This window comes from Indicator indicator, unplaced genomic scaffold, assembly GCF_027791375.1.
Source record: "Indicator indicator isolate 239-I01 unplaced genomic scaffold, UM_Iind_1.1 iindUn_scaffold_109, whole genome shotgun sequence".
In the NCBI taxonomy this organism is placed as follows: Eukaryota; Metazoa; Chordata; class Aves; order Piciformes; family Indicatoridae; genus Indicator; species Indicator indicator.
In genome coordinates, this window is record NW_026539221.1 from 26,463 (window position 1) to 39,184 (window position 12,722).

Below are 12,722 nucleotides of genomic sequence, written 5' to 3' on the forward strand. Positions count from 1 at the left end.
GGTGATGGAGCACTGGAACAGGCTGCCCAGGGAAGTTGGGTTGTGGAGTCTCCTTCTCTGGAGACTTTCAAAACCCACCTGCATGCATTCCTGTGAGGACTACCCTGGGTGATCCTGCTCTGGCAGGGGGGTTGGACTCAATCTGTGGAGGTCCCTTCCAAGCTCTCACGTTCTGTGAACTACTTCTCTTAAATCAGCATACAGTTCACATTTTATTCTTCAGAATAATTTTACTGTATCCTTCTTTCAGACAAGAAACAACAAGAAAAAATAATTACTGGATACATATCTTGTGACTTCACTGGCTGCAGAAGGAGATATACAATAAGACAGCTGGACAAATTGATAGGAAGAATGTCAGACCAAGCAGTAGATGAAGAGGGCACAATGTGACTGTCTTCAGTATTCTGCACTGAAAGGGTACTCCTTGTGAGTTTTGCACCTGAAGGGAATAAAAGACTTGAGTTCAGACATCATCTTTAAAATATATCAAGCTCTAGTAGGTGCTTAGAGTAGCTACCAAGGCAGGATCAGAAGTATGTAATTGTAGAATGGATTTGTTCCGTATTTGTTTCCTTGGATCGTGTGTGCTGTTAGGACACTGGGAACAGCCAAGTCAATTTATCATTCAGGCTGTCAGCATTGTAGGCAGTGTTAAAAAAGCAAAGCCTCCATGTATCCAGTATTCATATCTTGAGGGTTTGGAAAAGAAAAAACCAAAATACTGGATGTTACCACTTACGTTGTCATTGTATAGGCTCTCCAGTTTCTGTTAAAGCTGAGAATAGCTGCCATCTCCTCTTCAGTCAATTTGAAGTCAAACACCTGACAAGAGAAACAGCTGGAAATCACCTCTGAACAAAGCAGAGGTTAGAAGCAAAATCCACAAAATGAAAGAACAAGGCTAACAAGGGAGGGGAGCTGGTTAGAAAGAATAACTGCTTCATGAAGGAGGAAAAGGCATCTGGCTGTATTTTCAAGAATTCACTGACAGGAAGATAATATCCAAAGCTGCCAGCTTTCAGAAGATGCTTGGCAAGACAGTGATTGATGTCATACTGGCCACTTATGAAGGATGCATCTTTCTGTCCTGTTCCAAAGGAACATCTACAAGAAAGACTTTCCCATTTCTCTTAATCTAGCTATGTCCTTTGAAATCCCAGTGACCAGTTTCAGTCGAGGATTCCTGACCTAACACTTAAGCAACAAGGCTTATGGACACCAGGACTATTTTCTGAACAGTGCTTGCTCTACACAAGTCTGTTGTGGTGTGCTACCACACTTGAGTGCCAGCCAAGTGCCATATGCCAATTCATCTGTAACCTGCAGAATAGGAGGCACCACACACGAAGCAGTTGCTGAGATGAACAGCATGCCATTTCCAAAAGCTTTGCTCACTCCTGCTCTCCAACTGTTAACCTTATGTTAAATCCTTAGTAGAGCATAGGTAAACAGAGAGAAAAAGCCCAGCCCTCTTGCCTGAGGAGGACTTGGGAAAGGTGAGAAAGGATCACTGCTCGCTCTGTATGGAGAAGGCAGGGCATGGCTGAAGGGCAGCACCCAGGTCACACCTAGTGACTCACCTGGAAGTTCTCCACAATGCGCTGTGGTGTGACAGACTTGGGAATCACAATCACATTTCTCTGGATCTGGAAGCGAAGGAGAACCTGCAGGAACAGACAACTGAGTCATTTCTCCTGCTCTGGAGGAAGCAGAGCCTGTTGGAACAGCTGTCTTCCCTAAGCTACGCAGAGCTGCATTTCAGATAATTCCTGCCCCTCCAGCCCAAGTAGCACTTCCAAAAGAACAAAGAGAAGTGATGGACCTTCACATGGAACATCTCCTTTCCCATCCAGTTTTGGGATAATCAAGTGTTTTCCTTCCCACCTGGACTTTTATCAAGGTTTCATCCTCTGCAAAATGACTTGAGATGGGAAGACTGAAACGTGACAGCGTTTGAAGATGAGTCAAGAAAATGTTTCTCATAGATGGACAGAGCCATTGGAAGCATTTGTTACAGGTTCACACAGTAAGCAAACCTGCATTGCTTCTTAATACCAAAGGTGACAGGGAATGAAGAGCCAGCCTGGCCTCTATGTTGTCATTAGCTGTCCTGTGTTGTAGGAAAGAGTACCCACTGTCTGGCACCCACGTACTTGTGCAGGGCTTTTGTTGTGCTTGGTTGCAATCTCTTTGATCTTGGGGTCATCCAGAATGGAGGGATCCTCTGGCTTAGCCCTACAGAGGAAAGATAGCAACAGCCATCTGCATTTAGGTGACTGATTAATGGTGCACTTACTGTCTGAGTGCTGCCAGCATAATCCATGCCAGCCTCTCACAAACTGCAGGGCTGCCTTACCATGGCCTGTCAGGAGAGCCAAGTGGAGCATAGGCTGTCACAGTGATCCCTTTGGACTGACAGTACTTGATCAGCTTCTCCTGGGTAAGGTAGGGGTTACATTCAATCTGCCAACACAAGAGTACAGAGATTGGTGGTGATTTAACTGCTGTAACTTGTGCCAGGGATTCTCTCTAATGCGCTTAAAGGTAATTTCTTGTCCTTACATGCCAGTCTTTTACAGTAAGGCTTCTCTGGCTCTTTGCTGTGAGAAGAGAGCATTTCAGAAGGCTTCTCTTTGGGTTGTTTAGACCTGAGAAGGCATGTTCTGAAGTGATTCTCTGAGGTTTTTAAGCAGTAGTTTGGCAAATAGTGAGAATTCCAGTGGTGTTTACATTCAGTCCTAACATGGACTGTATAAAACAGTCCTGATGTGGCATTAGTAGTAAGACGTGATGCATCCCTTCCTCTCTGTTCTTGTCACACAAGCTCCTCTCTTGTGAATTTGCATGAAAGGGTTTGATAGATGTCTGTAGTTTTAGACAGAGATGCCTTTTTTTTTCTTGTAGCTTGCTTTTTGGTAATTACATGCAGAGAAAGTATTAAAATGTTGTTAGGACTGATAAGCTCTGGAGATTAGTGCTCTTGGTGAGCCTGCAAGAATGACTGAATTCAGAACTGTAAGGGATGGCTGAATCTGTACAAGACCACTTGGAGACATAAGCATCTACAGCAGGTTATGTAGCTGCTGTCTACCAGAGGGCAGTGGCTGCTACATGCAGACAGCAACTAGGTGAATTTTGGTGAGGTTTTATTTTTTGCTATGTATGTATACATACGTTCGTTCTATATACATAAAAAAATCTTCAGAGCAGATACCAGGAAGCCACCAGTGTGCCAACACATGCTCTGATTCTCCTCCATACACAGCTAAAACTGACCACCCATTTCCAGCTGGGTGACTGTGGTTTGTGCATCCATGTGTGAGAAGACATGCATGTGTTGAATGAACAGTTACCTGCTATTAATAATAACAGGTTCATGCTATTATTAACAGAACATGTAATGTATTTTAACAAGTTAGAGTTGTAATTTGTATACCACAACTTCATCACCTGTTTGGATGCAGGAGATCTGCAGCATGCAGAGGGACTTGGATAGATTGGATCCATGGTCAGTGTTAATGGGATGAGCTTCAACAAGGCCAAGTGCCAGGTTCTGCAGCTGGGTCACAACAACCCCAAGCAATGCTGCAGGCTTGGGGCAGTGTGGCTGGAAAGCTGTCTGGCAGAAAGGGACCTGGGGGTGCTAATGGACAAGCAGCTGAAGAGGAGCCAGCAGTGTGCCCAGGTGGCCAAGAAAGCCAAAGGCATCCTGGCTGGGATTAGAAATGCTGTGTCCAGCAGGAGCAGGGAGGGGATTGTCCCTTGGGACTCAGCTCTGGGGAGGCCACACCTCGAGTGTTGTGTCCAGTTTTGGGCATCTCAGTACAAGAGAGATGTGGAGGTGCTGGAGCCAGTGCAGAGGAGGGCAAGGAAGCTGTGAAGGGCCTGGAGGATAAATCTTATGGAGAGTGACTGCAGGAGCTGGGGATGGTTGGTGTGAAAAAGAGGAGGCTGAGGTGAGACCTCCTGGCTCTCTACAACTACCTGAAAGGAGGTTGGTGCGGGTCTCTTCTCAGAGGTAATTAGTGATAGAACAAGAGGGAATGGCCTCAAGCTGCAACTGGGTAGCTTTAGACAGGATGTTAGGAAAAGAATTTTCATGGCAAGAACGGTCAGGGATTGGAATGTGCTGCCCAGGGATGTGCTTGAGTCACCAACCCTGGATGTGGTTAAAGGTGGTTTGGATGCAGTGCTTGGGGCTATGGTTTAGGGTAAGCCTTGTAGAGTAGGGTTCTGGGTTGGACTTGGTGATCCTGAGGGTCTTTTCCAACCTGAATGTTTCTGTGATTCTCTGATTCTGTCCTCCTGTGTAGCCAGAAGTCACCATATGGTGTTAACATGCTGTTACCTACTTTGTTCTCCCTTTCTCCATCTCTTTACTCAACTGTAATCAGATCTCTATAATCCCTGAAAACTATTCACCTGAAGTCACCTAGCAGCTTACCTGGTTATTTGCAGGCTTGTACTTCAGTCCTGGCTTGTTCAGGATTCTTTCAATCTGCTCATGGTTGAAGTTGGAGATTCCAATGGCTTTCACCAGACCAGCATCCACCAGCTCTTCCATGGCCTAACAAAGAGGAGCAAAGTCAGCACCCAGTGCAGAAGGTATGGCCTCAATACATTCTTCCTGATATGCTTCTCTTCATGGAAAGGGAAAGAGCTGTTTGGAGTTTTGAAGTCTGTCTCTTGGGGGAAAAGTGCACACTGGTGAATTTGTGAGGTGTGTTCCATCTTCAGATGGCAGAAATGCACACAGCTGTTTACACATGGAAAATAAAGATAATCAATAACGTTCTGTTGAGCCAACACTGGAGGGCTGGACCCCAGGCTGTAGGCAAGAACACAGCCTAAAATCCCTTTATTCTTCCAAAGTGTTTTAGAACAGCTTAGAAAGTGTAGTGAAGACAGTTCTGTGGTTGCTACAGTCAGCTTGGTTTGTGGCTCCAGTGCTTCATTAAGCATCAGTGTTTTGAAGAGCTACATCATTTACCATGCCATGAATCTGCAAGAATTGGGACTGCTGAAGGCATGGAAAAGACTGCCAAGGACAGACTACTCTCCTTCCCCCACCGTGGCTGAACTTACCTCCCATGTCTGTAGAAGATCTGTGTTGCTGGATATTGACATTCCTTTATCATCCATGGGAAACAGCTCCTCTCCTGCCTGCCAGGGACAGAAAAAAATCTTGAAACACCCTTTGGTGGGGAGTTAATACTGAGACAACTGAGGACCATGATAACCTTAATTTCTAGTACAGAAAGTACTAATACTTCACAGAATGGCTTGAGATGGGAGGGACCTTAAAGATCATCTAGTTCCACCTGCCCTGCCATCTGCAGGGGCACCTCCCTCTGCAGCTTTCCTGTAGGCAACCTTCAGGCACTGAAAGGCCACTGTAAGGTCTCACTGGAACCTTGTCTTCTTCAGGCTGAACAGACCCAATTTCCTCAGCCAGCCCTCATAGCCCTCTGGTCATCTTTGTGGCTCTCTCCAACGGAGCCATGTGCTCCTTATACTGGGGGCTACAGAGCTGGATGCAGTACTCCATGTGGGGTCTCACAAGAGCAGACTAGAGGGGCAGAATCACCTCCTTTGACCTGCTGGTCACTCATCTTTTGATACTGCCCAAGATGTGGTTGACTTTTTGGGCTGTTGGTGCACATTGGCAGCTCATGTCAAGCACCTCATAACCAGCACCCCCAAGTCCTTCTCTGCAGGGCTGCTCTCAGTCTACTCATCACCCATCCTGTATTTCAGCTTGAGATTTCCCTGACTCAGGTGCAGGACCTTGCGCTCTGCCTTGTTGAACGTCATGAGGTTGTCATGGGCCCACCTCTCCAGCCTGTACAAGTCCCTCTGGATGGATCCCTTCCCTCCAGCATGTTGATTGCACACACATCTTGGTGTCATTGGCAAACTCATTGAGGGTGCACTCAATGCCACTGTCCATGTCACCAACAAAGATGTTAAACCGCCCCGGTCCCAGTACTGATCATCAACAGGTCTCCATTTGGACATTGAGCCACTGATTGCAACACTCTGAGAGCAGCCACCTAGCCAGTTCCTTATCCACCAAGTGCACCATCCATCAAATCCATCAAAATTGTCCTTCCAATTTAGAGACCAGGATGTCGTGTGGGACAGTGTTGAATGCTTTGCACAAGTCCAGGAAGATGATGTCAGTTGCCTGTCTGCCTTATCCACCAATGCTGTCTGGCAGGATTTGCACTTGGTCAAGCCATGTTGCTTGCCACAAACCACCTCCTCATTTTCCATATGCCCTAGCAGCATCTTCAGGAGGATCTGCTCCATTATCTTGCTGGGCACTGAGGTGAGACTGACTGGCCTGTAGTTCCCTGGGTCTTCCTTGTCTCCCTTTGTGAAAATGGGGGTTACGTTTCCCCTTCTCCAGTCACTAGGAACTTCACCCATCTGCCATGACTTTTCAGGTATGATGGAAAATGGCTTTGCAGCTTTGTCCATTAGCTTCCTCAGGCCCCACGGATGGATCTCGTGAGGTCCCATGGACTTGTGCACCTTCAGGTTCATTAGATGGTCTCAAACCTGTCTTCTCCTACAGTGGGTGGATCTTTGTTCTCCCAGTCCCTGTCCTTGCCTTCTGCATGGTGTGGTTACAGCCCTCACTATTGCACACCAAAGCAAAAAGTCACTGAGTACCTCACCCTTCTCCATATCTTGCATGAGCAGGTCTCCCCTTTCCTTCAGAAGGGGGCCCACTTTTTACCTGTTCTCCCTTTTGTCACTGACTTATAAAGACTTTTCTTGTTACCCTTGATGTGCCTAGCCAGGTTTAATTCTATCTAAGCCTTAGCTTTCCTAACCTGATCCTTGGCTGCGTGGACAACTTCTTTGTATTCCTCCCAGGTTACCTGTCCCTGTTTCTACCCTCTGCAGACTTTCTTTTTGCAACTAAGTGTCCAGGAGCAACCTGGTCATCCATGCAGGTCTCTTGGTGTTCTTCCCCACTTGCCTCTTTGTCAGGATGCATTGCTCCTGGGCTCAGGGGAGGTGATCCTCGAATACTAAACAACTTTCCTGAGCCCCTTTCCCCTCCAGGGATTTATCCCACAGTACCCTACTAAGCAGGTCCTTGAGGTCCTGCTCTCCTGAAGTCCAGGCTAGTGGACTAGGGCGACCCTCCTTGTTGCCCTAAGGGTTGTGAATTCAACCAGTTCATAGGCACTGCAGCTAAGGTTGCCCTTGAGCTTTACCTTGCCCCTTAGCCCCTCCTCATTGAGGAGAACAAGGTCCAGTATAGTACTTTTCCTTGTTGGCCCCTCTGCTGCTTGGAGGAGGAAATGGTTATCAGTGCATTCCAGGAACCTCCTGGACTCTGGTGCCTTGTTGAGTTGTTCTTCCAGCAGATGCCAGGGTAGCTGAAGTCCCCCAAAAGGACCAGGGATTGTGAACATGAAGCTTTACCTATTTGTCTATAGAGGACCTCATCCACTTGGTCTTCCTGATCAGGTAGTCTGTAGTAGACCCCCCACGATTGATACCACCTGCTCCTGCCTTTCCTTTAATCCTGACCCAGCAGCTCTCAGACAGTTCATCCTTCTCCAGATGGAGTTCCATGGATGCCATCTGGTTAATGACCCTCTGACCCTCTTCTCCCCTGCCTGTCTTTGCTAAAGAGCTTGTCTTCATCCATTCCCATGCTCCTTTGATAGGATCCATTCCACCCTGTCTCAGAGATGCTGATAATGTCATAGCTTTGCAGGTGTGTGCACATCTCTAGTTCCTCCTGTTTGTTTCCCATGCTGTGTGCATTGGTATAGAGGCATTTAAGCTGGGCCCCTGTTGAAGCTGACTTACTGGCTGGAGTGCCATTGTTTGTCTACATTATTCATGCAGGTTTTTGGCATTTTTCTAGCAACCAGCAGGAGCCATGGGTGTTTCTCTTGGACCCTGCATAGTGGTGACTCACCAAAACACATAGTGATAAACAAGTCATGCCACTTATGGAACAAAATGGGACAAACAGGCTTGCTGTACTTCTCTCTCATGCCTATTAACGAAAAAAATGTTTTTTTAAAAATGTGGTTTTTGGAAGGGTATAAGGACCTGTGCAGGTCCCAAGAACATTGAAGTTGCACACAGGGCAAGGCATATCTGCTGACAAGGTACTATGTACACACACAGAGGTCTTGTGTGAGTAGAGTCTCAGTTTAAATTGGTGGCACTAGTTAAAACAGAACCCCTCAGACATGCAAGAATAGACACAGAGCCCTGTGTCTCCATATTGTTCTATGCACAATGTGCTGTGCAGATGTCAGGGTATTCTGAGATGTCAATTTTACTCAAGGGTTTTGTTCACATACAACTATCCATGACACCTTTGAAAGCACAACAAACAGCTGACAAGCTTGAAAATAACAGATAGGATGGAGGTCCTAACCTGTCTGTAGTAGAAAGGAAAGGACTGAGACATTGGTTCCTTTGAGGTACATGAAGCTTGAAATTTGGATGTGTCTTATGTCTTGAAACCCAAAGTCTGTGGAACAACACTAAAGCTCCTGCAATCAAGGTCAGCTCGATTGGTAGTGTATTAAGGACTGAGTGACTAAAGACAGAAATGGAAAACAGAAGCATTTTCTTTTGCTTTGCTATTCTGTAACATGCAGAGGAAAGAATTTCTATCAGGCAGCAAGTACAGCCCTGCTGCCCACAAAATAAGGGGCACAGTCATTGGCAGACAATGCATAGCCAAAAGTAAAGTAGCACAACTCAAGCTTGCAGCTGGGAGGCCTGATCTTAGTGCTAGATCTGCATCTCCCCTATCACAAGGGCAGAGAACACTGCAGAGCAACGGTTTCTGGGGCAGAGATCAAGAGGCTGTCTCACATGGCTGGACTCAAGCTGGATGAGCAGCTCTGGAGCAGTGCTGGTACACACAACAGGCACATGGGCTTTCTGGGCTTTCTGGACTGGAGCAGCACTACTGCTGCAGTTGTTATTGGCAGTTCTGAGGAGCTCTTACAGGAGGGAAGGCCAAGGGCATTGCTGTTACTGTACCTTGAACCCAAAAGGCCAGTGCATGAGGTAGAGATCCAGGTAATCCAGCTTCAGGTCAGCAAGAGTCTTCCGACAGCATTCCTTCACCAGAGGCTTCTCATGAAATGTGCACCAGAGCTAGAGACAAAAAGCCAAAGCACACCATGACCTCCTGGGTTAAAGCTCTTAGAACCCTTCTGTCCTGTTGTTGACAGGGAAGTGCCTGTCTCCTTTGGAAGGTGATGCAGAGTCATGCATGAGGTCATTCTAATGCTCTTCACATGTGGCTTGGACTATGAGCAGCCCTGGCTGATGACTACTGATACCAAGGGCGTTATATGCGGTGGTGGCATATGAGATCAAATGGAAAACCGATCCTGTTCCATTAGTCAAGACATAAAAGCCCTTATTACAGGCAGACAAAGGTTAAAGAGCTCTTTTAAAGTTGATAATTTCAGAGTTGATGATTTCAGGGTTTCCTGCCAAAGCAGAGTAAAAGAACTTTCTGGGACCATTTGAGATTAATATATTCCTTGAACAGTTCCAGAAAAATCATAGAATGGTCTGGGTCCAACCCTCTCTGCAGTCAGCAGGGACATCCTCAAATAGATCAGGTTGCCCAGAGCCCTGTCAAGCCTCACCTTGAATATCTCCAGGGATGGGGCCACAACCACCTCCCTGGGCAACCTGTTCCAGTGTTCCACCACCCTCATGGTGCAGAACTTGTTCCTAACATCCAATCTAAATCTGCTCTTCTGTGGTTTGAAGCCATTGCCCCTCGTCCTATCACTACAGGCTTCTGTAAACAGTCTCTCTCCATCCTTCTTGTAGCCCCCTTCAGGTACTGGAAGGCTGTTATTAGATCTGCCTGGAGCCTTCTCTTCTTCAGGCTGAACACCCCCAGCTCCCTCAGCCTGTCCTCGTAGCAGAGGTGCTCCAACCTCCTGATATTTCTGGGCCCTCTTCTGAACCCACTCCATCAGCTCCAGAGGATGCAGAGTAGATCTTAGATAACTCTCTACAAAATAAGGTGATAAAAAGAAGCTTCTGTCACCATTTGCCTATACTATGCTCTAAGTTACTCCCTGCTATAGCACACAGCTTTTTGCCACCACCCTCAATGTTCTTCTATGAACATGTTCAAGGTAGGCTGTCCCCTTGATCCTACCTAAACCACCAGGTCCTTACCTTACTGACAATGAAGAGGTCTTCTCGTTTCACAACACCTTCCTTAATTTTCTGCTGAATCCCTTCTCCAATTTCACCCTCATTCAGGTACACATAGGCACAGTCAAAGTGGCGGTACCCAGCATCGATGGCAGCCAGCACTGCAGCTCTTACTTGCCCAGTTGAGGACTGAAAAAAAGAAAAGTAGCTAAGATCCCAAATCAAAGCATATAGCTCGTTTTCTAAAGAAAGACATACAAAGGGATTTTAAGAAGAGTTACCCTATCCAGTGTTCTTAAAGCTACATTCATCTTACATTTATACATTATCCATAGCCCCACTCCCACACAAGTTCAGCCCAACAGCCAGGTGGAGCAGAGTACCCAACACCAGGACAGTGCTCCAGGGCTGCACCAAGGGCAATCACATTTTGTGCCAGGGAGCTCTGCAGTCCCTCCTGCTCAGCACTCCTTGCATCCCAGTGCTGGGACAGAAAGAAGCAGCAACCATTCATCTGGGAGGATTTTAGTGTGATGGATAGGGCATAGTCTGCACTTGATCATCCCATACCATCCTGTACCTTCTCCAGAGTACATTCTACATGTAAATTCAAAGGTTACATCAGCTGCCTTCAGAGATGGAAGAGGTGTGCATTTCTAGGTGTTTCTAAACCCTGAAAGGACACCTGAGCTGTGCACAAAGAGATGTTGGCATATCTTGTTCACACAAGTCCAGTGATGTTTGCTTTCAGACGAGGTACAGATCGGTGCTTTTGCAGCCATTGTAAGGGTGGTGCAAAACTCTTCGTCAGAACTTGCTTGAAACGCATGAATGGTCTTTTAAAGCCGCATCTTGTTACCAAAGGATTCCAGGTAACCTGGATTTAAGTTACCCGTCTCAAAACAGCATGAGAGCCGAGAGCCCCTCTGTAGCAGCAGGCGAGGGGAGGGAGGGGGCCGGGAGTCCCCAGAGCCGTCGGACGCGGCCGAGAGGGGGACGGCACGGCGTGGGGAAAGGAGTCACTTCTCACGGACCCGGGATTCTCCAGGGACGGTGGAGGAACGGGGGGAGAAGGCAGCGGCAACGAGGGCAAGCCGGGGAGAACAGCTCAAAAGCAGCGCGGGGCTCCCGCCCGCAGGCACTGCCAGACCGACAAGGCAATGCCGGCGAGGCCCGGGCGGGATGCCGGTGGCACCGGCAGCGCTCTGCTCGGCCCGGCGTTCCCGAGCCAGGCGGGGCTGCCCCCACCCACACCTCTGTGGAAGCCCCCAGACGGAAATGGGACCGGGTGCGGATCCAGCTCCTGCCGGGAGCGAGGGGCGACATCCCGGCCGGGGACCACAGCGGGATGCCCGTTACCTTCCATGTGCCCAGCCCCACGAGAGGCATTTTGGCGCCGGTATTCAGCAGCACGTAGGTCGCCATGTCCCCTCACGGAAACGCTGCTGAGTGGCATCTCCCGCCGTGCCCCTTTAAAAGCGGAGCGGCCGGTCCCGCCCCGGGACCCGCCCGGGGACAGCCACCGCCTTTCCGCGGCTGGCCCTGGTCACTCCGAGCTGGGGTGGCTTAGTTCCGGTTTTCTCCGTGTCTGCTTTCTCTGCGGCTAGGTCGTGCGAGCTCCTGGGCTCAAGCAGCGAGTCCCCAGGGCTGCGAGGGTGGCCAGGCTTTTCAAGAGGTCCTGTGGTGCGAGTGGCCGATGTGAACTTGGGAGCTTTAAGGCTTCAGTGCCCCTCTGAAGGTGGGACGGACGTAGCATATGCTTGCGGTAAGAGAGGAAAAGAGAGCTGCTTTGTGGGAGTAATGTAGAAAACGGCGATTTTAAAGAATGTTATTTTACAAGTTTTCTTTAATGTTTTCTGAAAGTTGCAGAAGAACAGTGAGTTGTTAATGAACACCATGCTGGAGCTCCTCTCCTGTGGAGACAGACAGAGAATTGGGGCTATTCGGTCTGGAGAGGAGAAGGATCCGAGGAGACCTTCTTGTGGCCCTCCAGTATCTGAAGGGGGCTACAAGAAAGCTGGGGAGGGACTTTTTAGGGTGTCAGGGAGTGATGAGACTGGGGGGAATGGAACAAAAATAGAAATGGGTAGATTCAGATTGGATGTTAGTAAGTTTGTCACCATGAGGGTGGTGAGACACTGGCACAGGTTGCCCAGGGAGGTGGTGGAAGCCTCATCCCTGGAGGCTTTGAAGGCCAGGCTGGATGTGGCTGTGAGCAACCTGCTGTAGTGTGAGGTGTCCCTGCCCTTGGCAGGGGGGGGGTTGGAACTGGATGATCCTTGAGGTCCCTTCCAACCCTGACAATTCTATGATGATCACGTTGTCCCTCTATTTTCAGGAAGGCTCAGGCCATATTTCAGAATAAAATACAGAAGTGTAGAAATAAATGGTAGGTGGTCTGAAGCTGCCACAGCACCATGGGTAAAAAAAAAAAAAAAAGTACCTGCAGGATACAGTAGCTGGTCCAGGATGTTCTGTTAAAGCCACCTGAGAAACTTCACTGCTTGCATGTAGATTATTCAAGTATTAGCTGGGAA

At 48.1% G+C, this 12,722-nt stretch overlaps 1 protein-coding gene across 1 annotated transcript; it reads right to left on the reverse strand.

Moving 5' to 3' along the window:
- Window positions 1–399: 399 nt before the first annotated feature.
- Window positions 400–11,610, reverse strand: LOC128980321 (aldo-keto reductase family 1 member B1-like). Its single transcript, XM_054398784.1, has 10 exons — window positions 11,545–11,610; window positions 10,207–10,374; window positions 9,040–9,156; window positions 5,089–5,166; window positions 4,448–4,570; window positions 2,360–2,466; window positions 2,157–2,238; window positions 1,584–1,667; window positions 743–825; window positions 400–442 (listed from the first exon to the last, which is right to left on the reverse strand). Exons 1-10 carry the CDS (start codon window positions 11,608–11,610, stop codon window positions 400–402), a joined length of 951 nt encoding a protein of 316 aa, XP_054254759.1.
- Window positions 11,611–12,722: the final 1,112 nt, after the last annotated feature.

Bases quoted from the DNA above. Each gene is read 5' to 3' on its own strand.
- LOC128980321 (XM_054398784.1), bottom strand. From the start codon at position 11,610: ATGGCGACCTACGTGCTGCTGAATACCGGCGCCAAAATGCCTCTCGTG. The intron at 10,375-11,544 runs GTAACGGGCATC...TCTTTTTTTCAG, and splicing joins TGGGGCTGGGCACATGGAAG to TCCTCAACTGGGCAAGTAAG. The intron at 2,467-4,447 runs GTAAGCTGCTAG...TTGTGTTGGCAG, and splicing joins ACAAGCCTGCAAATAACCAG to ATTGAATGTAACCCCTACCT.